The sequence below is a fragment of the Schistocerca americana genome, chromosome 11 (genome assembly GCF_021461395.2).
Source record: "Schistocerca americana isolate TAMUIC-IGC-003095 chromosome 11, iqSchAmer2.1, whole genome shotgun sequence".
In the NCBI taxonomy this organism is placed as follows: Eukaryota; Metazoa; Arthropoda; class Insecta; order Orthoptera; family Acrididae; genus Schistocerca; species Schistocerca americana.
In genome coordinates, this window is record NC_060129.1 from 53,948,823 (window position 1) to 53,973,715 (window position 24,893).

Genomic DNA, 24,893 nt, shown 5'->3' on the forward strand with positions numbered 1-24,893 from the left:
CCTGGGTGGGTTTATATCATTGGTAGGTCAGTGGTCATAATGTTCTGGCTGATCGGGTCTCTAGTACTGTTACCAATCTGGACACATAAGGTAAGCAAGTATTGACATAAAGCCTGAGATTATTGTAATTATGCTCCCAGGTCGTTAATACCAAACATGGTCAACAAGGGCCCTAACACGCTTCTGTGGGACACATTGCTAGTGACTCTTGGCATGCTGTCTGCAAAGTGGATGATTCATCGCCGCCCAGGCCTACCACACTTTTCCATGGAGGCATTCCTGACAGCATCGAAGGAGTATGCAGAGAGTTCTCGTGATGGTGGACCCACACTTTCACCATGTCTAAAGCATGCTCAACCTGGTTCATGTAACAGCTGGAATGGTAGTTTTATGCCTGTGTGGATCAATGTTTTAAGGATGTTGTACATGTCATTGTTTTACAGCTTGAAGACAACAAACATAAGTCTTACGATTCTTATGGACAGACATTTAGATATCTGCACATCTAGTTTGACAAGAAGGGGCAGTTAGTCAGCCGGGACCTCATAGCAGAAACCATATGGGGACACAGAATACTGAAGTTAGAATATCTGGGTGGTGAATAGAGCAGACTGGTGGTGTACTGTCCGTTCATCTCTTAGCAACAGACCTGCATACTCTACGTACACAATATCAACTGCAATCAACAGTATGACGATGATGTTAGGTTTTAATTTCATGTACCATAACTTCCCATTGGCTTGCCGGAAAATACTGAGCTAACATCCCTCCACAATGAGTGAGATATTAGGCTCAGAGGCATGTCAGTATTTTCCAGTACAGAACTTTGAGATGAAGTTTTCCATAAAAACAAAATGCAGATCGAAAATGTGCTGTTATATGACTGTGGTGTGTTATTATTATTTACTTGTGTTACATTGTTAGGAAACCTTTGTGTTATCAAGTAATCCTTCACTGTATAGAACTTACTGCTTAACAGGTGGTTATTAATTGCCTCTGTAAATATTTTCGTTTATAGTCTCTTTTGTCTTCTTAAGTAATCTATTGGACATTTTTATTCCTTGGTACATACCCATGTTCATGAACACAGCAATTCCTGCTCTTATTAACTGGCTGATAAATGTACTCACTACTGTTCTGGCTTCATGTTAATGATCTATTATTTTACTGGCATCAGCAGACAGAATTAGTGATGTTCACAGGTGATACATGCATTATTGTGGAGGCTAGTTAAAAATCATCAGCAGAAAAAATAGTAAATTGCGCTTTTGTAAAAGTTACTTACTTGTTGCCACTAATGGGCTACCTGTAATATTTGAAAACACTCTCTCTCTCACACACACACACACACACACACACACACACACCAACTAGTTTTGTACTGTCAAAAGCATCCTACCACTTATTAACCGAAAATACAGACCAGAAATAATTAACAGTGTAGAAGTTATAAATAGTTGAGTGCCCATACTGATGAAAAGTTCAACTGGAAAACCCATTGAGTAGACTTGCTAAAATGTTTAGCTTTGTTTACTGTTGCAAACTCTGGAGATATAGAAGTCAGTAAGTTGATATACTTTCCATATTTCCATTCACTGATGAAAAGTTCAACTGGAAAACCCGTTGAGTAGACTTGCTAAAATGTTTAGCTTTGTTTACTGTTGCAAACTCTGGAGATATAGAAGTCAGTAAGTTGATATACTTTCCATATTTCCATTCACTGATGTCTTAATGGAAAATATTCTTGCCTAAGCTCTCACAGAGGCAAAACGTATTCATTTCCCCAAAGAAATTAATTACAATTATGTGAGTGGTCCTCACACATACGTCCAGCAAGTATCCCTCTAATAACCCGAGAATATTAATCAAAGCCTCGTAATTCATTTATGAACTTTAAAATTTGTTACAATCAGTGAATCCGAGTTTGAAAGTAACAGAGATATTCATAACACTACAAGCATTTGCTTTGCCCTTCATGCAACCTTGGCACAGAAAAACTGAAATATACACCATCTGAAAAAAAATTTCAGATCATAGAAGAGTTTTTCAATGTAGATTCAACATGTGTCTCCTTAACAATCCCTTTTATTCCATGGAGGAATTCTTCAAGTGCATAGCACGTAGTCATGTGAATAGTATATTTTGGTTTAAAAAACTGTGTCTTATTTTTCTTCGAATGAGACAGTTCACATCAAAACTTTTATTTATTTATCTATCGTGACTATGATGTGTGGAACACGTCACTAAGTAACTTGACATGCTAGAGCCGTTTCATTTTCTAATATACCTTAATGACAATGTAACAGCTGCAGCAGATGACTCTGGACACGTTTTTCTTGTGTATGGGATAGACACTATCTTTACACACTCGAATTAGCAACTGAATAAATTATATTCTGGAGGAAGTAGCTTTTAGTTTATAGGGGACATGCTGATTAAATTGAAGTAGGAACATGCACTTTCTTGTGAATGAACATGTCTTTTCTGGTGTTCAACTCTTACAATGGTGGTGTGAGTAATGCATCAGGACACAGTGTGTTCTCGTGTCTGGTGGTATACTATATTCTTAAACGACAGGCACTTTTTTTTAAGCCACCAGGTTTCTGACTAGTTTGAAGCACCTCACCATGAGTTCCTCTCCTGTGCTAATCTCTCCATTTTAGAGTAGTACTTCCAACATTTGTCTTTAATTATTTGCTGGATGTACTCCAATCTCTGCATCTCTTTATACGAGGGCAGTTCAATAAGTAATGCAACATATTTTTTTTATGAGACAGGATTTGTTTTATTCAGCATTGAAATACACCAGGTTATTCCCCAATCTTTTAGCTACACAACATTATTTTTCAACGTAATCTCCATTCAATGCTGCGGCCTTACACCACCTTGAAATGAGGGCCTGTATGCCTGCACGGTACCATTCCACTGGTCGATGTCGGAGCCAACGTCGTACTGCATCAATAACTTCTTCATCATCCGCGTAGTGCCTCCCACGAATTGCGTCCTTCATTGGGCCAAACATATGGAAATCCGACGGTGCGAGATCGGGGCTGTAGGGTGCATGAGGAAGAACAGTGCACTGAAGTTTTGTGAGCTCCTCTCGGGTGCGAAGACTTGTGTGAGGTCTTGCGTTGTCATGAAGAAGGAGAAGTTCGTTCAGATTTTTGTGCCTACGAACACGCTGAAGTCGTTTCTTCAATTTCTGAAGAGTAGCACAATACACTTCCGAGTTGATCGTTTGACCATGGGGAAGGACATCGAACAGAATAACCCCTTCAGCGTCCCAGAAGACTGTAACCATGACTTTACCGGCTGAGGGTATGGCTTTAAACTTTTTCTTGGTAGGGGAGTGGGTGTGGCGCCACTCGATTGATTGCCGTTTTGTTTCTGGTTCGAAGTGATGAACCCAGGTTTCATCGCCTGTAACAATCTTTGACAAAAAATTGTCACCCTCAGCCACATGACGAGCAAGCAATTCCGCACAGATGGTTCTCCTTTGCTCTTCATGGTGTTCGGTTAGACAACGAGGGACCCAGCGGGAACAAACCTTTGAATATCGCAACTGGTGAACAATTGTGACAGCACTACCAACAGAGATGTCAAGTTGAGCACTGAGTTGTTTGATGGTGATCCATCGATCATCTCGAACGAGTGTGTTCGCACGCTCCGCCATTGCATGAGTCACAGCTGTGCACAGCCGGCCCGCACGCGGGAGATCAGACAGTCTTGCTTGACCTTGCGGCGATGATGACACACGCTTTGCCCAACGACTCACCGTGCTTTTGTCCACTGCCATATCACCGTAGACATTCTGCAAGCGCCTATGAATATCTGAGATGCCCTCGTTTTCCGCCAAAAGAAACTCGATCACTGCCCGTTGTTTGCAACGCACATCCGCTACAGACGCCATTTTAACAGCTCCATACAGCGCTGCCACCTGTCGGAAGTCAATGAAACTATGCGAGACGAAGCGGGAATGTTTGAAAATATTTCACAAGAAATTTCCGGTTTTTTCAACCAAAATTGGCCGAGAAAAAAAATGTGTTGCATTACTCATTGAACTGCCCTCGTAATTTCTACCGTCGACAGCTCCCTCTAGTACCATAGAAGCTATTCCCCAATATCTTAAAAGATGTCCTACAGTCTTGTCTCCTCTTCCTGTCAGTGCTCGAATATATTCCTCTCCTAACCGACTCACCAGAGAACCACCTCATTCCTTACCTCATCAACCTAATTTTCAGCAGTCTTCTGTAGCACCACATTTCAAATGCTTCGATACTCTTCTTTTCCGGTTTTCCGAAAGTCCGTGTTTCACTTGCCATACAATCCTATGCTCCGAACGTACATTTTCAGAAATATCTTTCACAAATTATGGCCTATGTCTGATACTGACACACTCCTCTTGGGAAGAAATGCTCTTTTCGCCTATGCTAGTCTGCTTTTTTTGTCCTTTTTTGCTCCGTCTGTCATGGGTTATTTTTCTGCCTAGGTAACAGAATTCCTTAATTTGACCGCCAATTTTGATGTTAAGTTCGTCGCTGTTCTCATTTCTGCTACTTTCGTCTTTCTTCAATTTACTCTCAGTCCATATTCTGCACTCATTACACTGTTCATTCCACTCAGAAAATCCTGTAAAACTTGATCACTTTCACTGAAGACAGAAAGGTCATCAGCAAATGTTATTTTTGATATCCTTTCGCCTTTAATTTTAATTTCACTCTTTAACCTTTCTCTTATTTCCATCACTGCTTTTACGAAGAATAGATTCAGCAGTAGGGGCGAAAGAGTACATCCCTGTCTTCCACTCTCATTGTTCCCTGTTGATCCTTGTACATGTCGTATACTACCCGCTCTTCACTATAGCTTACCCTTATTTTACTCAGAATTTCGGACATCTTACACCATTTGACCTCGTCGAACGCTTTTTCCAGGTCAACAAATCCAATGAAAGTGTCTTGACTTTTTCTTCCTTGCTTCCATTATCAACCGCAACGTCAGAATTGCCTCTCTAGTGGTTTACCTTTCCTAAAGCCAAGGTGACAGTCATCTAATGGATCCTCCATTTTAATTTTGTTTCTTCTGAATATTATTCTAGTCAGAAATTTGGATTATCAGATGTTAAGATGATTGTGCGATAATTCTCGCACTTGTCGGGTCTTGCAATCTTCAGAATTATGTTGATGATGCTTCTTCAAAAGTCAGATAGAATGTCCTCAAACTCATACATTCTACACACCAACGTGAATAATCGTTTACTTTCGACTTCCCCAATGATTTTAAAAATTTCGATGGAGTGTTATCTATCCCCTTTTGCTTTATTTGATCTTAAGTCTTCCCAAACTCTTTAAATTCCGATAATAATACTGGATCCCGTATCTCTTCTATACTGATTCCTGTTTTTTCTTTTTTAGGTTAGAGGGTCTTTTTTAGGTTAGAGGGTCTCAGGAAACCACAGAAAAGGAGTTTGTCTAAAAACGGGCAGGTAAAACACAGTAAGGCAATTCTGGCAACAGTTGGTATTGTAGTTGCAAATTGTCGTAGCTGTTTTGGGAAAGAACCAGAAAGCCCTAATAGAAAGCGTTGAAGCTGAAATAGTGCGGAAAGCTGGCTAAAGCCGGAAATAAGTTCAGCCGAAAATTTTTCAATCGACCTTTCAAAAAGGATAGATTAAACACAGTTGGTAGTGAAGTATTTATCGGAGTCAGAAGTAGTTTGCCTTGTGGCGAAATTGAAGTAGATAGTTCCTGCGAAATAGTATGGGTAGAGGTTGTACTTGACAATCGGACTAAACTATTAATAGGATCGTTTTACCTACCCCCGACTCAGAAGATATAGTTGCTGAACAGTTCAAAGAAAACTTGAGTCTCATTTCCAATAAGCACCCCACTCATAAAATTATAGTCGGTGGTGACTTTAATCTAGCCTCGATATGCTGGAAAAATTATACGATTAAAGCCTGCTGCAGACATAAAACGTCATCCGAAATTTTACTGAATGCTTTCACAAATAATTATTTTGAACAATTAGTTAATGAGCCCACTCGAAGAGTAAATTGTTTCGAAAGCATACTTGACCTGTTAGCAACAAATCCTGCACAAATAGTGTCATGTCGAAACAGGGATTAGCGACCACAAGGTAGTTGCTGCTAGGCTGAATACCGTAACACCTACAACCATCAAAAAGAAACGCAAAGTATACCTATTTAAAAAACCTGATAAAAAAGCTCTTAACGTCTTTTAAAGAGACAGTCTCCAGTCCTTCCCATCTGATTATGTAAGCGTAGAAAAGATGTGGAATGATATCAAACATAGTACCGACGGCAACTGAGAGATATATAACACATAAATTAATAAGTGATAGTACTGATCCCCCATGGTACACAAAACGGGTCAGATCGTTGTTGCAGACGCAACGGTAAAAGCATGCCAAATTTAAAAGAACGCAAAATCCCCAAGACTGGCGAAGTCTTACAGAAGTTCGAAATATAGCGCGTACTTCAATGCGAGATGCTTTTAATAATTTCCACAACGAAACTCTGTCTCGGAATCTGGCAGAAAACCCGAAGAGATTTTAGTCATACATAAAGCACACCAGTGGCAAGACGCAACCAGTACCTTCACTGCGCTATAAAAACGGTGTATACACTGATGACTGTGCCACTAAAGCAGAGTTTCCGAAACTCCTTCACCAAAGAGGACGAAGTAAATATTCCTGAATTCCAATCAAGAACAACTGCCGAGATGAGAAACATAGAAGTAGATATCCTCGGTGTAACGAAGCAGCTTAACTCACTTAAAAAAGGCAAGGCCTCCAGACCAGACTGAATACCAGTCAAGTTCCTTTCAGAGTAAGCTGATACAATAGCCCCATATTTAGCTCATAGAAAGATCTGTACCTAAAGACTGGAAAATTGCTCAAGTAGCACCAATACCCAAAAAGGGAAATAGGATTAATCAGCTCAATACAGGCCCTTATCACTAACGTCGATTTGAAGTTGGGTCTCGGAACATATACTGTATTAGAAAATTACGAATTACCTCGAAGAAAACGATTTATTGACACATAGCACGGCTTCAGAAAATATCGTTCTTGTGAAACACAACTGGATTCGTGATTTCCTGTCAGAAAGGTCAGTTAGTAGTAACAGACGGAAAGTAATAGAGTAAAACAGAAGTAATATCCGGCGTTCCCCAAGTAAGTGTTACAGGCCCTCTACTGTTCCTGATCTATATTAACGACATAGGAGACAATCTGAGTAGTCCTCTTAGTGTGTCTGCAGATGATCCAGTCATTTCCCGTCTTGTAAAGTCGTCAAATGACCAAAACGAACTGCAAAATTAAGTAGATATGATATATGTGTGGTGCGAAAAGTGGCTGTTGACCCTGAATAAATAAAAGTGTGGAGCTATTCACACGAGTAATAAAAGAACTCGTCTAAATTTCGATTACGCGATAAGTCAAACAAATCTGAAGAATTTCGATTACGCGATAAGTCACACAAATCTGAAGGCTGCAAATTCAACTAAATACTTAGGGATTACAATTGCAAAGAAGCTAAATTGGAACAATCACATAGATAATGTTGTGAGTAGAGCAAACCAAACACGGCGATTCATTGGCAGAACGCTTAGAAGGTGCGACAGGTCGAGTAAAGAGACTGCTTACACCACGCTTGTCCGCCCTATTCTGGAGTACTGCTGTCGGTGTGGGGTCAGCATCAGGTGGGACTGACGGATGACGTCGAAAAAGTACAAAGAAGGGCAGCTCGTTTTGTATTATCGCGAAATAGGGGAGATAGTGTCACAGACATCATACGTCAATTGGAGTGGCAATCATTAAAATAAAGGCGTCCTTCGCTGGGACGGGATGTTCTCCTGAAATTTCAATCAACAGTTCTCTCCGTCGATTGCGGAAACGTTCTGTTGTCACACACCTACATAGGGAGAAACGATCATCAGTATAAGGTAAGAGAAATCAGGGCTCGCACAGAAGAATTTAAGTGCTCGTTTTTCTCGCGCACCGTTCGAGAATGGGACGGTAGAGAAGCAGCTTGAAGGTGGTTCATTGAAGCCTCTGCCCGGCACGTTATTGTGAATAGCGGAGTAATCACATAGATGTAGATCTACCTCTTCCGAGCTCAGTAATTTTACTGTCCAAGTATCAGAAGTCGTCAGCTACTTCTAGTGACTCATTTCCTAATTTAGTTACACCTTTAAATTTCACAGTTCAGACTGATTTGTTCACTTAATAACCTAAGGACAGGTAACTTTGTTTTCTAGGATTTAATATCGTTGAGATATAAGACCATTTGAAAGGAAAGAAAATGAATTAACGATACTCAGTGTTTGACAGAACACGACAGGAAAATCGTACTGCAAACACTTTCTTGGTGTTTATTTAATCACAATCCGGCTCTCAGTTTGTAGGTCAGCGTCACGTTGACACTTGACGATGAGTTAAGGAGCTAAAAGCCAGTTTGTGATTAAGCTAAAAACAGCTGCCGAACATCAGGAAGGTGTTTCCTTTATGATTTTAGAATAAAATTATGTCCGAATGGGGAACTAAGGCACGAGATTTATAAATATTCGGTGAGCAGTTGTCGTAGCCTCACTCATATATGAATGTCACTAGCAGTATGAATAAACTTACGCTAACAAACTCTGGGCTCTTGTCCTGGCGCCCCAGTGGGGACAGAGCAGTCGCCGCGTCATCTTCTGCCAGTGGCGTCGTGGGAGGGGCATGGAGGAGTGTGCGACCGCCACACCGCTCTCCAGCACACTGTCGACATCCAGGATCTGGAGCCGGTCTTTCGGACGCAATCAGCTCGTGAAATGACATCACGAGGCTGACGGCACCCCATTCCAATCCTCCGAGGTAAAATACTTCGCAGTACTTGGAAACGAACACAGACCCCTTCTATACCAGGTCTACAAACTGAGCATTGATCTGCTTTGGTCTTTGTAGAAAGAAATTAACCTGTTGATAACTTTTCTGAGTGAAATTAAAAACAAAGTGGGCAATCACAACGTGATTTCTAACACGATGCTCACTATTAGCCAAAATAGGTGTACTAAAAATGTTGCAGGACTGGTACCATGCAGTCACGTGACCCTCCGCCACTGACCTCAGCCACAACACTGAGGTGGTAATCGCGGTGTGGTCGTGCAGGTCGCTTGTGACAGATCAGTAGATTAAGATGGGTCGACGTGTAGATCTTACGGAATGGCAGAAGTCATCTATCATTTTTGCACATGCACATTAACAGACCATGAATGAAGTTACCCAAGGTACTGGTTTGTCAACGCTCACTGTGCATGTGTCTGGAGGGAACGATGTGGCAGTCATAGCGACAAAAGTCAGCGTAACAGTACTGTTCTTAAAGAGACTCTAACCGCCAGGACTGAGAACGACTGTCACTCTGAGTGAATGATGAGTCGTTTCACACCTGCTGCTGTCAGTGAATGTCATACATGTGATGCGTCATCTTACTACACACGTTCTATTCACTGTGATTAAGTTTGCAAATTAAAATAATGGTTAAGAGTAGGAAGGAGAGGAAACCTACACTATATGATCAAAAGTATTCGGACACCTTGCTGAAAATGACTTACAAGTTCGTGGCGCCCTCCACCAGTAATGCTGGAATTCAATATGGTGTTGCCCCAACCTTAGCCTTTATGACAGCTTCCACTATCGCAGGTATACGATCAATCAGGTGCTGGAAGGTTTCTTTGGGAATGGCAGCCCGTTCTTCACGGAGTGCTGCTCTCAGAGAGGTATCGGTGTCGGTCGGTGAGGCCTGGGACGAAGTCGGCGTTCCAAAACATCCGAAAAGTGTTCTGTAGGATTCAGATCAGGACTCTGTGCAGACCAGTCCATTACGGGGATGTTATTGTCGTTTAACCACTTCGCCAGAGGCCGTGCATTATGAACAGATGCTCGATCGTGTTGAAAGATACAGTAGCCATCACCGAATTGCTCTTCAACAGTGGGAAGCGAGAAGGTGCTTAAAACATCAATGTAGGCCTGTGATGTGATAGTGCCAAGCAAAACAACAAGCTGTCCATGAAAAACACGACCACACCACAACACCAACGCCTCAGAATTTCACTGTTAGCACTACACACGCTGGCAGATGACGTTCACTGGGCATTCGCCATCCCACACACTGCCATCGGATCGCCACATTGTGTACCGTGGTTTGTCTCTCTCACTGTTCAACTGTCCAATGTTTACGCTTCTTACCCCAAGCGAGGCGTCGTTTGGCATTTACTGGTGTGATGTGTGGCTTATGAGCAGTCTCTCGACAATGAAATCCTCCTGCCAAACTGTCATAGTACTTGCAGTGGATCCTGATGCAGTTTGGAATTCCTGTGTGATGGTCTGGATAGATGTCTGCCTATTACACATTACGATCCTCTTCAACTGTCGGCAGTCAGAAGAAGTCGGCCTGTACGCTTTTGTGCTGTACGTGCCCACTTCCCATTCCCACTTCACTATCAAATTGTAAACAGTGGTCATAGAGATCTTTAGGAGTGTGGAAATCTCGCGTACAGACGTATGACGCAAGTGACACCCAACGACCTGACCAGGTTCCAAATCCCTGAGTTCCGCAGAGCGCTCCATTCTTCTCTCTCACGCTGTCTAATTACTACTGAGTTTGCTGATATTGAGTACCCGGCAGTAGGTGGCAGCATAATGCACGTAACATGAATAACGTTTGTTTTTGGGGGTGTCCCGATACATTTGATCACATAGTGTATGTAGATGGATGTAAACTTTTATTAAAGAGAGGTTAGCGAAAACTACATCATGATCCAAACCTGGGATCAAGAGGGATTAGAATTTTGTTTCTAACTGCCTAATTTTCAGAATATGACAGCTACAAGAAATCATTGAAGCGCAGGAGGAAGACAGTGCCCACAAAAATCCCAAGTCATCGTGGCAGTAGTTTGGCTTGTCGTGTCAGGTGAAAAAATAGTGTGTAGTTTGCAGAGACAGATACCCCCTGAGGTGCTAACAGGAGAAACAGTCACAGACAGTGTAGAATTGAAAGGAAAAACAGTCCCTCATAGAATTACACGTTGTCAGCGTTGGGAGGTATAAAAAATTATTTAATGGATGGTCAGGAGAGTGTTTCAGTGGGGCCATCGAATTAGGCCATTATAGTATGAAAAGCATTATTTGTCCTTCAGTGAACTGTCTGACGTCACTGCAGCCAAAAAATGGAGCAGAGAGGATGGCAACGTTCTTCAGTGAGACCGCGCCAGGTATGACAAGAAACTGGACAGGCAAAAAATTGGTGCTTCACCTCTATGGCATAACAAGCTTTTCTTGCTCATTCCCAGTTAACAAACTGCCATGAAATACAGTTTCATAGGAAGTGAGTCTGTTTGACATTCATGAAGTATATTTTGTTTTGTGACAATCTACACAGACTTAAAAGATGATACATAATAAGCAAAGCTAACGCAGTGCAATACATCATCACCCCAACTCGAAATGGTAAGTGGGACGATGGAGGGTGCCAAGTTTTCGACTGGTTGAATGTTGTGACTAATCATCGTGCGTGGCCTCTTGTCATGATGACAGTTCGTGTCATGTTATTACTTACCAGCAGATCCAAAATCATGTGTACTTTGTGGACTTGTCCCATTCGGTGGACCACTCAGTACAGAAGTATTGTTGCAAGGTAGAACTGTAAATTCATCTACACACATATGACTAACACTGTGTCTGATGGGAGAAGCAATCCGTGAGTGTTGGTAGTAAGGAGGAGGGTGGGGAAGGAGGAAGGATAGCAAGATAGCGGTGGGGGAGGGTGCTGTGTCGCTTGTGGGAACACGCAGGAATATGATGGGGACATGACAAAAAACAAGCTGTCAGTTCGCAGCTGGACACCCATTTGCTGAATATGCTGCCTAATACATTAGACCTCAGTTCAGTGACTGCTTCACAGCCTGGACCATCTGGATCCTTACTAACAGCACCAGCTTTTTCCTAACTGAGCTGGTGGGAATTCTCCTGCAATTATCTTACCTTCCCATAAGCCCCCTGGCTGAGACTTTGCTATTCCTTTTGCTCCACACTCCTATCCCATTCCTGCTCCCACTCCAGCTCTACACAGCCTTCTGTTTCATCAATGCCTTTGCTACTCTGATTCCTCTCTTCTCCCTTTGCTATTCCCCACCTGCTCAACTGGTAACTTTATGGGAAGTTCAGCTCCGTATGGCAAATTTGAAGAGTCTTATGAACTCCAGCGGTCATTATCAAGTTCTCAGCCGGTGTCACAAGGTGTTACCTTGATGTCTCCTACATGACCAAAGATTCGTCCCGTCTACTCACTAACTAATATTAGTCTCGGAAAATAGAGGTAGTAAACATAGCTTAGAGAACAAATATGAGAACTGGAGAAGAGGATTACACGTACGACTATGGGTTGGTTCTTTCAGTGGCGTACGTACCCTTGTACAGAGCAAGAGCGAATGCAGTCGGCAGCGACGCCGCGAATGAGGCCCCTGGTGAGTTCCCTGGAGCTGTCCTCCGTGAGGTGGCGAACCTCCGCGAGGGCGCGGCCGCACTCCTCGTCCTCCGCGGGCGGCGGCTCGTGGCCTCTGCGCGGCACCAGCCGTGTGGCGGCCGGCACCGCGACGGACGGCGCCTCCAGGTTCTCGCACGTTTCGAACAGATAATAATTTCCTGCGAAACGATTTCCAGTACCCATTAGGCTGGCACACTGACTGATCAGACAGGTTCTTGTTGACTACTACTGTCTAGACGGCCACTAGCAGCCATTGAAATTGCAACACAAAAAAAATCGACTCCACCGAGACCGAAGGTTGACAGGTTGAACTGGTCGCTCTCATATATCTCCGGCACCTGGTGTCTTCGTACGCGGAGCCATTTGCTACACAGTAAATGGCTGAAAACTTTCACAACAATCGTTAAATTTCTGACATGTTAAGACTGGTCAGTGTTCTCTATCTTCGAGACCTGCATCATTCTGCCTCCAGCAAAATATTAAGTTCCTGACAGATGAAAATCGTGTGCCGGACGAACTCGGGATCTTTGAATTCGGGGGCAAGTCCTCAATTGGTAGAGCACTTGCCCACGAAAGCCAAAGGTCCCGAGTTCGAGTCCCAGTCGGGCACACCGATTTTATCTGCAAGGAAGTTTCAGGTCCAGAGTTCGAGTCTCAATCAGGCACATAGTTTTAATCTGCCAGGAAGTTTCATATCTGAGCACACTCTGCTGCAGAGTGAAAATCTCATTCTATGTTACCCATGCTCTCCAAACGTACATCAATACAGAGAGTGTTGGGCACGTCCTGCAGATCTCTCACCCATTGAAAGCACCTTGTCACGTGTTGCTAAGAAACGAGCACGTCAAAACTCACCAGCCATTGAACTCTGGTACAAATTTGGAGAGGGGTATGATGTAACTATACCTGTCAGCTAAGCTTTAGTTCGACTCAACGTCCAGTCAGATCACAGCCAGTGTTGGTGGCACAACTGGAGGCTCTGTGTACTACAGCTTGTACCCTGCATAGTCATCAATCAGCTAACAACGTAATCATATAATCTGCCTGTATTCAGAATACACACGGAAAGTACAAATTAGTTATTTTCTATACCTTCTGGTGTTACGAATCTAGTAACCAAATGTGGGCTTCCACATCCATAATTTAGCGACCACTTTGGTGTACAGCAAACCAGCTACTTGGAATTTCCTGAAGGAATGATACTGCGAGCCCGACCAGGACTCGAACTCAGGAACTTTACTTTTTGCTCTCCGGACTGAGCCACCCAAGCACGACCCCTCCTCACAGCTTTACCTCCACCAGTACTTCATAGAAGTTTTTCTGCTGCTAAACTTACGGGATTAGCACTCCTGCTTCATCCAGTTTTCTGATTTTGCACATTTTCTGCAGTTTGTGAGGTGTGACAGGAATCACTCGTCTTTTTTAAACAAAAATCTTGTTCAATACTGCAGCATTTTCAAGAACAGTCTCAAATGTCATTCGTTAAAACACTTCAGCGTCGATTCAGTACCATACCTTTTATCTCCGACACATTACGCTTCAGCTTAGTGAAGCATTATACACTTAAGCGCCAAAGAAACTGGTATAGGTATGCGTATTCAAATGCAGAAATATGTAAACAGGCAGAATACGGCGCTGTGGTCGGCTATATAAACAAAAAGTGTCTCACGCAGTTGTTAGGTCGGTTACTGCTGCTACAATGTCAGTTAATCAAGACGGGTTTGAATGTGGCGTTACAGTCGGCGCTCGAGCGATGGGACACAGCATCTCCGAGATACCGATGAAGTGGGGATTTTTCCGTACGACCATTTCACTAGTGTACCGTGAATATCTGGAATCTGGGAAAAGTCAAATCTCCGACACCGCTGCGAACGGAAAAAGATCCTGGAAGAACGGGACCAACGACGACTGAAGAGAATAGTTCAACGTGACAGAAGCCCCACCCTTCTGCAAATTGCTGCAGATTTCAATTCTGCGCCATCGACAAGTGTCAGTGTGCGAATCATTCAACGAAACGTCATCGATATGGGCCTTCGGAGCGAGCGCCCATTCGTGTACCCTCGTCACCGCACGATACAAAGCTTGACGCCTCGCCTGAGCCCGTCAAAACCTGCACAGGACTGCTGATGACGGGAAACATGTTGCCTGGTCGGACGAGCCTCGTTTCAAATTGTATCGATCGGATGGACGGGTGAGTGTGTGGAGACAACCTCATGAATCTATGGACCTTTGCTTGTCAGTAGGGGACTGTTCAAGCTGTTGGAGAACCTGTAACGTGGGGGGTGTGCAGTTGGAGTGATATGTGACCCCTGATACGTCTAGATACGACTCTGGCAGGTGACACGTACATAAGCATCCTGTCTGATCACACGCACCCCATTCGTGTCCATTGTGCATTCCGACGGCTTTGGGCAATTCCAGCAGGACAATGCGACACCCCACATGCCCACAATTTTACAGAGCGGCTCCAGGAACACTTCTGAATTAAAACACTTCCGTTAGCCACCAGACTCCGCAGACATGAACATAATTGAACATATCTGGGATGCCCTGCAACGTGCTGTTCAGAAGAGATCTTCACGCCGTAGTACTCTTTCAGATTTATGTTCAGCCCTGCAGGATTCATGGTGTCAATTCCCTTCAGTGACATCAGTCGAGTCCATACGACGTCATGTTGCGGCACTTCTGTGTGCTCGCGGGGGCCCTACACGATATTAGGTAGGTGTACCAGTTTCTTTGGCTCTTAAGTGTAAAAGAAATGAGATCTTGTGGTTGGCATTGTTGTGGATAGGGAACTGTTGGCGGCGTTTTCTATGTTCATTTTCGTAACGTCTTTTTATAATCTACATTGTTGTATGTGTGGTCAGCTAACATTTTGGGAGAGAGAACCTATATCCATGTTGAAGCAGTAACGAAAGAAGCGATCAGTGAAATACCTAGAAGCAGCGCTGCAAAGCGATGTGCAATGCAGCGAGCTCGTAAGGACGGTAACAGGTAGTAAGGCGAATGGTCGACTTCGGTTACAGGAACGTGTAGCTCATCTGCAAAGGAGGCCGCGTATAGAAGAATTGTGCGGTCCATTCTTGAGTACTGGTCGCGTGTGTGGTACGTCCGCCAAGTCGAACTGTAGGAAGATGTCTAGGCAAATCAGAGGATTGCTCCTGAAATTGTTACCGGTAGGTTCGATAAACAAGCGAGTGTTGCTAAGATGCTTGGTGACGTCAAACTGGAACTCATGGAATGAAGACGATGTTCTGTTCGCGAAACCCTGCTGAGAAAATTCACGAGTGGAACGGAAATGACTAGCAGTGGCGGACTGAACCCTCCTGCATTCACCGTGTGTTGGCCAGGGCAGTGCGTACGTAGATGTAGATGGAATGCTTGTTACAGGCTGCTTTCCCTTGTACTACACACGAGGGGTTCCTCAATGCTTTGCGTATTGCACACGGGAAGAATGAAATACGTATGTGGCTCTAGTTTAATCTCTCATTCCAAACTTTTTCACTGGACCGTCACACTATATAGATAGGCTATCGAGTAATAGCGGACACTAGTTTGGCCTTTACAGCGTTCCCCTGATGCTCTTACGCGACTCAGAGAAGCCTGTGGCCTTTGGAACTGCTCTCTTCGTTGTTGTTGTTGTGTTCTTCAGTCTGAAGACTGGTTCGATGCAGCTCTCCATGCTACTTCTGTGCAAAACTTTTCGCCGGCCGGAGTGGCCGTGCGGTTCTAGGCGCTACAGTCTGGAACCGAGCGACCGCTACGGTCGCAGGTTCGAATCCTCCCTCGGGCATGGATGTGTGTGATGTCCTTAGGTTAATGAACTTTAATTAGTTCTAAGCTCTAGGCGACTGATGACCTCAGAAGTTAAGTCGCATAGTGCTCAGAGCCATGTGAACCTAATCTAATTTCCTCAGCGTCACCTGAGTTAATTCGACTACATTCCGTTACGCCCGTTTTGCTTTTGTTGATGTTCATCTTATACCCTCCTTTGCTCTCTTCGCCTACCTTCGGTATCCCCACTTAATGGTTTTTGGTATGAATCCCATTCATTTGACCAGTAAGCAGGGCTGGGTTGCACGACCGTTTTGTAAGGAAGCTCCCGTATAGACTAATTAGTCGTTACACGCAGCTGTACTCCCATACCCGTGGTTATGTTGTGATGAATAACGGAGCAGTATACCGACTTTACAGTTCAGCCCTCGGTGCATGGACATGGTGAATCACTTCTTTGTAATCTCCTCCTGGCATTTTCTCCAATGCAGTTTAAAATTGGTAATTAGGTGATTGTGTTCATGCAACATTCTCTTTTTTCCACGCCTCGGATATATTTGTCCCTACAGGCTGCTTCATTGGTCCCATTCTCCATTATGTCTGTCTGTAGGGACTGATGGTGATGATTACATGGAGGACGAGAAGAGGCAATTACGGTAATTTTGACCTTGAATCGTAGGAGTAGGTGAAAACCTGGCATTTTTACCTCCGTACCCGTAGCAAATGAAGTCATCTCAAAGCATGCATTGTATTTCCCAATTATATTTTAACAACACATCGATTCATTACATTCCGTCAAAAATGCAGTTTTTAGGGGTTCCTCTGGCTTTCCTAGGAATGTAAGCGACATCTCGTCTCCAGAACAAAACAGACCAACCTATTCTTCCTACTATTTCAACACTTTACGATGTTTACATTTTTGATGTATCCTCCCTAAGATGACTAATCGATGATTAACGTAGTCAGTTGAATGATTCATAATTAAATGCAACTCACTAAATGCTTCCCACATTTTACATGTAGAGGTACGTAGTCTCTCTGTTTCTTATATCGCATTTAAATAACGCCGTCGCTCAGAGTGTTCAGGTGTCTCGGAAGCTGTAAGACACCTGCGATACTCAGTGTCTTAAATGCAGCGTGTCAGTGACTGGTCTGTCTCTGCAGCTGTTACTGCCGCGTGATGTTCTGCAAGTAACGGCCGACGGCTCTGGGACTGCTTCGAGGCTTGTTTAGTTCCAGAAACTTTCGCAGACCGAGCTATCTTAGAAAAATACTCTAAATCAGACTTACCTTTACGAAGCATAGCTTGAAATAATTAAAAATCGGTGTGCATGTGGCAGCACGCGTACCTAATACGAGGGTGAGTCAAATGAAAACCTTAAATTTGTAATAACAAATCGAAATTTCGCGCCGTTATCCTGTAAATTGGTAAGCGTGCTACAAACAGCGTGCATAATGGCCTGTATTTGGCAGCATAGTGCAGATGCACACATACCGTCGCAGTATCAGTATAAAGATGGTCGCCCCACTTGCGACTTGCACGAGGGAAAAACAGCGTTCAGTTATTCGGTTTTTGCGTAGTGAAGGTGTGAAACCTATTGTAATTCATCGACGAATGAAGGTTCCGTACGGTAATGCACGTTTGTTGCAACAGCAAGTCTACGAATGGAGTAGGAAGTTCGCAAATGGTGTGACTTCGGTGGAAGATGCTCCTCGTCCAGGTCAGGCACAACGAGTAGTGACTCCACAGAACATTGCAGCAGCTGAAGCCATAGTGAAGGAAAACCGCCGAGTGACACTGAATGACTTCGCACCATGTTTACAGATTAGTCGTGGGTCAGCACAAGACATTGTGCATAATGTGCTCCAGTTTCATTAAGTGTCTGCAAGATGGGTGCCACGGCAGTTGACTCCTGAAATGAGAGAACGACGTGTTGATACTTGTGAAGAACTTCTTCGGAGCTTTGAACGAGAAGGTGATGGCTTCCTTGCAAGAATCGTTACTGGGAACGAAACCTGGGTTCACTTCCACGAACCGGAAACGAAGACAGCGAACAAGGAATGGCGCCATTCCTCGTCACCAAAACCAAAGAAGTTTCGAACAGAACCATCAGCAGGGAAGATTATGCTGACTCTCTTTTGGGACGAAAAAGGCGTCATTTTGGAGCATTACGTGTCTAGAGGGACCACTGTCACCAGTACATCATACACATATTTCCTAAAAAATCATCTGCGGCCTGCAATCAAATCAAATCGATGTGGATTGCTGCCAACAGGTGCCCTTTTACAACATGACAATGCAAGGCCCCACACTGCCCATACAACAGTTGCAACAATCACAGACTTGCATTTTGAGTGTCTTCCTCATCCACCATACTCACCAGACCTTTCCATATGTTTGGACCACTCAAAGACGCAATGATGAAGAGGTACGCCACGCGGTGCGTGAGTGGTTGCGCGGACTACCAAAAGAATTTTTTTCTAAAGGAATTTATGCACTTTTAAACCGCTGGAGGACTTGCATTGAGCGTGGGGGAGATTATGTTGTAAAGTGATACAGCTTTGTACCACTTCTGCACAATAAATAACATTTAAAAAAATATTTAGAGTTCTCATTTAACTCACCAAATGGTTCAAATGGCTCTGAGCGCTATGGGACTTAACATCTGAGGTCATCAGTCCCCTAGGACTTAGAACTACTTAAACCTAACTAACCTAAGGACATCACACACATCCATGCCCGAGGCAGGATTCGAACCTGCGACCGTAGCGGTCACGCGGATCAAGACTGAAGTGCCTAGAACCGCACGGCCACACCAGCCGGCTTTGACTCACCCTCGTATATTCCAAATCTCTGCGTATAAAAACAGGACCTTAATGTTCTCGTACCTGAGGCTATGTTGATGATAAAAAGGTAGGGCCCAGTGTTGTGGATGGTCCATGGGCAAGAGGCCAATTGTATAGTGAGCCGTAGTAAAAATTGCTGTTTTGAAAAGCGCGCCGCAGCGTGTAGTGTAAAGCAGTCGCTTTCCGTTTCTGGCGGTGGCGCCGCTGTGGTAATCGCAGCTTTGGCGTCTCCCTCCGGTGGGAAAGGGGAAAGGTTGCCTGTTCACGTGCATTTAAGGGGCGCTACGAGCTTGCAGTCGGTGAGTCGGTCAGTCGAGGCGAGTCTAGTCAGTTGGTCAGCTGGCTCAGTGTGGGGCACTGAGTGTCTGTCTGTCGTCGGAGTGCGAGTATTTCTGTCGCTTGGATCGAACTTTAAGCCAGAAAAAGAGAGTCTAGCCACTCCGCCAGTAACAGAACTCAGCTAGTGGTCGCCCGGTCGGTGCTGAGTTCCTGCATTCGAGTCTGCGCGTTAGGCCGCCAGTCTGCTCGAGTTGCTCGGGCAACGGTCATTGGCGGTTGGATCGGTCGGTTGGTCTGTCGCGCACTGAGACACGAGATGACTTGTCCGCCTTGAGCGTCGGCGCATGTGAGGTCCCCACGTGAGACCAGTGCGCAGCGCCGTATAGAAAGGGGTAATGGCTTCGCGGTTCACACGAGAGCAACAGGAGCGAAACCACGACATCGCTCTGGCCGGTGCGAGCTGCGACGCCGTGAGACGGGAGATCGGCGCGCCTTCCTGCGTCCGTTGAAGCGGCTGGCAGCGGACGGTTCGGAAGAGCGTGGGGGGTGCTGCGCCAGGTCTTCGTCAGAAATTGTAGTTTATTAATAGTTAAGTGATTGGAGATATGTTGTTTCATTTACTTGTTAAATTCTACTTGTTTTCTTGGTGACGTCACCAGCCGCTTTGTTTTGAGATCGTCCCACCATTCTTCTCCGTTTGGCCACCTGCTGGAAGGTGGTTATTGTGAATTGGGTGGTCCATTTTTCCCTTGTGGAATTGGGGAGGTCTAGAGCAATCTGCGGTTCGCGTTGTTTAGTAAACATCCCCCCCCCCCCTCCTCTCAATCTGCCGTACGTTAATAGCTGCCTCTCTCATGTTTGTCGGATTCGGTGTTAACGACTTTATTGCTTAAAGGCCGAATTCTTGAAATATGTTTCTATCTTGCTTACCATCTTGCGGGGTGGTATATGTGTAATGTAGAGCATGTTGTACATTTTATATAAGTCTGCATTTTATGGTTTTATTTAAACAGTCATTTTAGGTTATAAGCTTGCCACCCTTCCAACGTAAGGGTACTTAAAAAAATGCACTTTCGGTGGCAAATAATTTGAGGGTTGTGCCATTTCCATTCCTCTTACGGGGTGCATAGTTTACATGTTTGTATGAGTTGTTGATACTTTTTAGTTTAAAGTAATCTGGTGTGTTGCAGATCTGCACCAATGCACACTTTCAGAGGTTGTTGTGAGCGGTCATGGCTACGGCTGTGTTGAAAGGGAAAGGGCAAGTTTCTCAGCCCAAAGGCCCCTACTGTTAATATTGTTCTTGCCTCTAAATAAAACTCTAATTTGATATTTCGAGTGTGCTTTTCTCCTTATAATTTAAATCTGTTTTGAAAAGGCTTTTGGGAATAAAATTCACATTTGTTAAATTGTGACTTGATATTTCGAGTGTGCTTTTCTGCATATAATTTTAAATCTGTTTTGAAAAAGCTTTTAGGAATAAATTCACATTTGTTAAAGGTAATTTTCCATCAGTTACTTCCTGGCAACTACTTCCACGCTCACCTAATGTGATAAAATTTGTCAATGTTCTTGATGAATCGCTAGTAAATAAAGTAAATTCTTTAAGAAAAGATTTTGAAAGTAAATTTACGGTTCACATAGCCAACAGAAGGATCCTCTCAGTGCCACTATCCTACAGTACAGGATAAAAGTACGAATATTGCACACTTCACCCTGCTTAGGCAAATGGAGCAATTTGCATTTGACGTGGTTTGGGCAACGACCTTGCCGCAGTGGATACACCGGTTCCCGTCAGATCACCGAAGTTAATCAATGTCGGGCGTGGCCGGCACTTGGATGGGTGACCATCCGGACCGTCATTTTTCGGGGTGTACTCTGCCTCGTGATTCCAATTGAGGAGCTACACGACCGAATAGGAGCGGCTCCGGTCAAAGAAAACCACCGTAACGACTGGGAGAGCGGTGTGCTCACCATACGCCCCTCCTATCCGTATCCTCAGTGAGGGTGACACGGCGGTCGGATGGTAGCGATGGGGCACTTGTGGCCTGATAACGGAGTGATTATAATGTGTTTGATGAAAATGATGGAGGAACCGTTAGTTTATAAGCAGTTCCTTGGAAAACCATACAAAAAAGGCTTTTTACCATATTTTCGCCTGCACTGGCTTACCAGCCGAGGATTCCAAGACAGCGATGCACAGCAAATATCCCAAAGATCTCGGTCTCGAACAACCCTGAAAATTGTTTTCATAACAGGGAGGTTAAAAGATATCCTACTTGTACACGCAAAATACGCACTTACAATCCGGTTTGAGACGAAGCCATGATACATAAAGTGACGTAACAAGAAGAAATATGTTGTAAGGTGTCTCCGTTATCATCCGGGAACTTCATGTTCTAAAACTAAGGCACATGAAAAATCCATTTGCTCCTAAAAATCAGGTCTGAAGGCGAAACTCAGTTTTGCGTTATTTCAGTTTCACATACCCTACGTATCGAAATTATCCGGACACCTGGTTGAAAATGACTTACAAGTTCGTCGCGCTCTTCATCGGTAATACTAGAATTCAATATGGTATCGGCCCACCTTTAGCCTTGATGACAGGTCCCACTCTCGCACACATACGTTTAATGAGGGGCCTTTGGGAATGGCAGCCCATTCTTCACGGAATGCAGTACTGAGGTATTGATGTCTGTTGGTGAGGTCTACCACGAAGTCGGCGTTCCAAACTATCCCAAAGGTGTTCTATAAGAATCAGGTCAGGACTCTGTGCAGACCAGTCTATTACAGAGGTGCTATTCTCAGGTAACTACTCCGCCACAGACGGTGCATTATGAACAATGCTCGATCGTGTTGAAAGATACAGTCGCCATCCCCGAATTACTTTTCAACAGTGGGAAGCAAGAAGGTGCCTAAAACATCAATGTAGTCCTGTGCTGTGACAGTGCCACCCAAAACAACAAGGGGTGCAAGCCCCTTCCATGAAAAACACGACCACACCGCAACACCACCGTCTCCGAATTTTACTATCGGCACCACACACGCTGGCAGATGACATTCACCGGGCATTCGCCATTCCCACACACTGCCATCGGATCGCCACATTGTGTACTGTCATTCGTCACTAAACACAACATTTTTCCGCTGGTTAGTCGTCCAGTGTTTATGCTCCTTACACCTATCCAAGGATCGTTTGGCATTTACCGGCCTCATGAGTGGCTTATGAGCAGCCTCTCGACCATGAAATCCTCCCGCCTAACTCTCGTAGTACTTGCAGTGGATCTTGATGCAGTTTGCAATCCCTGTGTAAGGGTCTGGATAGACGTATGCCTATTACACGTTACGAGCCTCTTCAACTGTCAGCGGTCTCTGTCAGTCAACAGACGAGGTCGGCCTGTACGATTTTGTGCTGTACGTATCCCTTCACGTTTCCACTTCACTATCACATCGGAAACAGTAGACCTAGGGACGTTAAGAGTGTGGAAATCTCGCGTACAGATTCATGACACAAATGACCCTCAATCACCTGACCACGTTCAAAGTCCGTGAGTCCCGCAGAGGGCCCCATTCTGCTCTCTCACGATGTCTAATGACTACTGAGGTCGCTGATATGGAGTACCTGGTGGTAGATGGCAGCACAATGCACCTAATATAAAAAACGTATGGTTTCCGGGTGTCCCGATACTTTTGATCACGTAGTGTAAGTAAAGTATCTATATTTTATTGGCCAATAACTTTCTTTTCATATAAGTTACATGCCCTGTTGCAGCAGGGAAAGGAAAGAAAACAACTGAGAAATGTTCGTATCGGACAGAAAAAATGCGAATATGTCCCTGTTTAATTAAAAGACTCTTGACTGAAAACTGAGTGCTATCTGCCCCACTCTACGTTCCTCAGCACCTCTAAAGATGTTGACATGCAAACATACTCACGCTCTTTTATGCTGAGAGAGAAGAGAGTGGCAGTGGCGAAGAGACAGAAAAGTAATAAATACTGAAGGATGGTAGATAGTCGTTGTGCTATAGAAAAGACAGACGGGACAGTGGCAGTGTGGGGGGAACAGAGGAACTCAGTGCCAGTGGAGCATAGTTGAGAGTGACATAACAGTTCCCGGGTGGGGGGGGGGGGGGGGGGGGGAGTGGAGGAGAGCCAGCGATATTAAGAGGCAGAGTGAATGAAGTGTATGACAACGACAACAAAGAAGAGACACAATCAGTGGGGAGGAAGAAATAGTATATTAGCAATAAGAAAGAGCAAGAGGGAGACTGAGACAGTGACAGAAGGGCGTAGTAGTAAGACAGAATGAAGGGGAGTGTGGCTGTGAGACATTAGAGAATGACAGAGATACACAAAGTTATAATAGAGATGATGGGCTGAATGGGTGGATGACGGAGGACATCTGGAAGTGGATAAGTATTAGCCGTTTACAGGGGTGGACTACTGGATGTGAGCGAGTTACAAGTAGTGGAACTTTTGGAAGTCTGCATGTCAAACAAAAAGAGCGAATGTGTTCGCATACCTATATTTTTGAGTAAAAATTTACAGGTGCAGAAGAAAGTAGCTGCTAACCCACTTTTGAGTGAGAGTCTATTAAGGAAAGCATATTTTGTACTCCGATAGTAGCGATTTTTCCACTGGTAGTGGTATGTTTCTTATAGCTTCCCCAGCGTAATAGCCGGCCGGTGTGGCTGATCGGTTCTAGGCGCTTCAGTCTGGAACCCCGCGACCGCTATGGTCGCGGGTTCGAATCCTGCCTCGGGCATGGATGTGTGTGATGTCCTTAGGTTAGTTAAGTTTAAGTAGTTCTACGTCTAGGGGGCTCAGATGTTAAGTCCCATAGTGCTCAGAGCCATTTGAACCATGTGAACCTGAGTAATAGTTTTAAACACGGTTCTCGGGCCTACCTTAGCATTTTATCATTGCGTCTCCACAATATTACGCCATAAAAAGCGTACGGCTTCACCAGGTGGTGTAGCAACTATTTTCAAAACTGCAGAGACCACACACACGAGTAGACCTCGGTTTTGCACTGTAACGGTTTAATCTATAAACACTTGTAGTCGTCGACATCTGCTGGGGTGTCGTCTGCGTGATACTCACGTATACCATGTTAAAAACTGTGCATAACACTTATAAAGATAATACAACTACCCAGCTTAAGAAAAAGATCGAAAAGATGTTTTACAAATAGGAGTAGATAATATTGAAAATATTTTAGAAACTGAAAAAAAAGATAGTGTTAGAGAAACAAAGAAACATTAGGTGCTGAACAGTTACTCAATTTAACAGGATTTTTTTTCTTCTTCCCTGAGTTTTCCACGTTTTCCTTCGGGGTCCAAGCTATCTCCATACCAGATTTTATCCAAATTGGTTCAGCGATTTAGTCATGACAATGTAACACACTGAGTTACTTGCACATTTGTAATATTTGTACGGGTTGTATGTTCCC

At 44.2% G+C, this 24,893-nt stretch overlaps 1 protein-coding gene across 1 annotated transcript in view; it reads right to left on the reverse strand.

Moving 5' to 3' along the window:
- LOC124553231 overlaps window positions 1–17,618 on the reverse strand; it is a 44,116-nt gene extending 26,498 nt beyond the window's left edge. Inside the window, exons 1-2 of the mRNA XM_047127121.1 lie at window positions 17,606–17,618; window positions 12,473–12,699 (exon numbers count right to left, since the gene is read on the reverse strand). Coding sequence (XP_046983077.1) covers window positions 12,473–12,699; window positions 17,606–17,618 — 240 coding nt within the window. The remainder of the gene's footprint in view (window positions 1–12,472; window positions 12,700–17,605) is intronic.
- Between the last annotated feature and the right edge of the window lie 7,275 nt (window positions 17,619–24,893).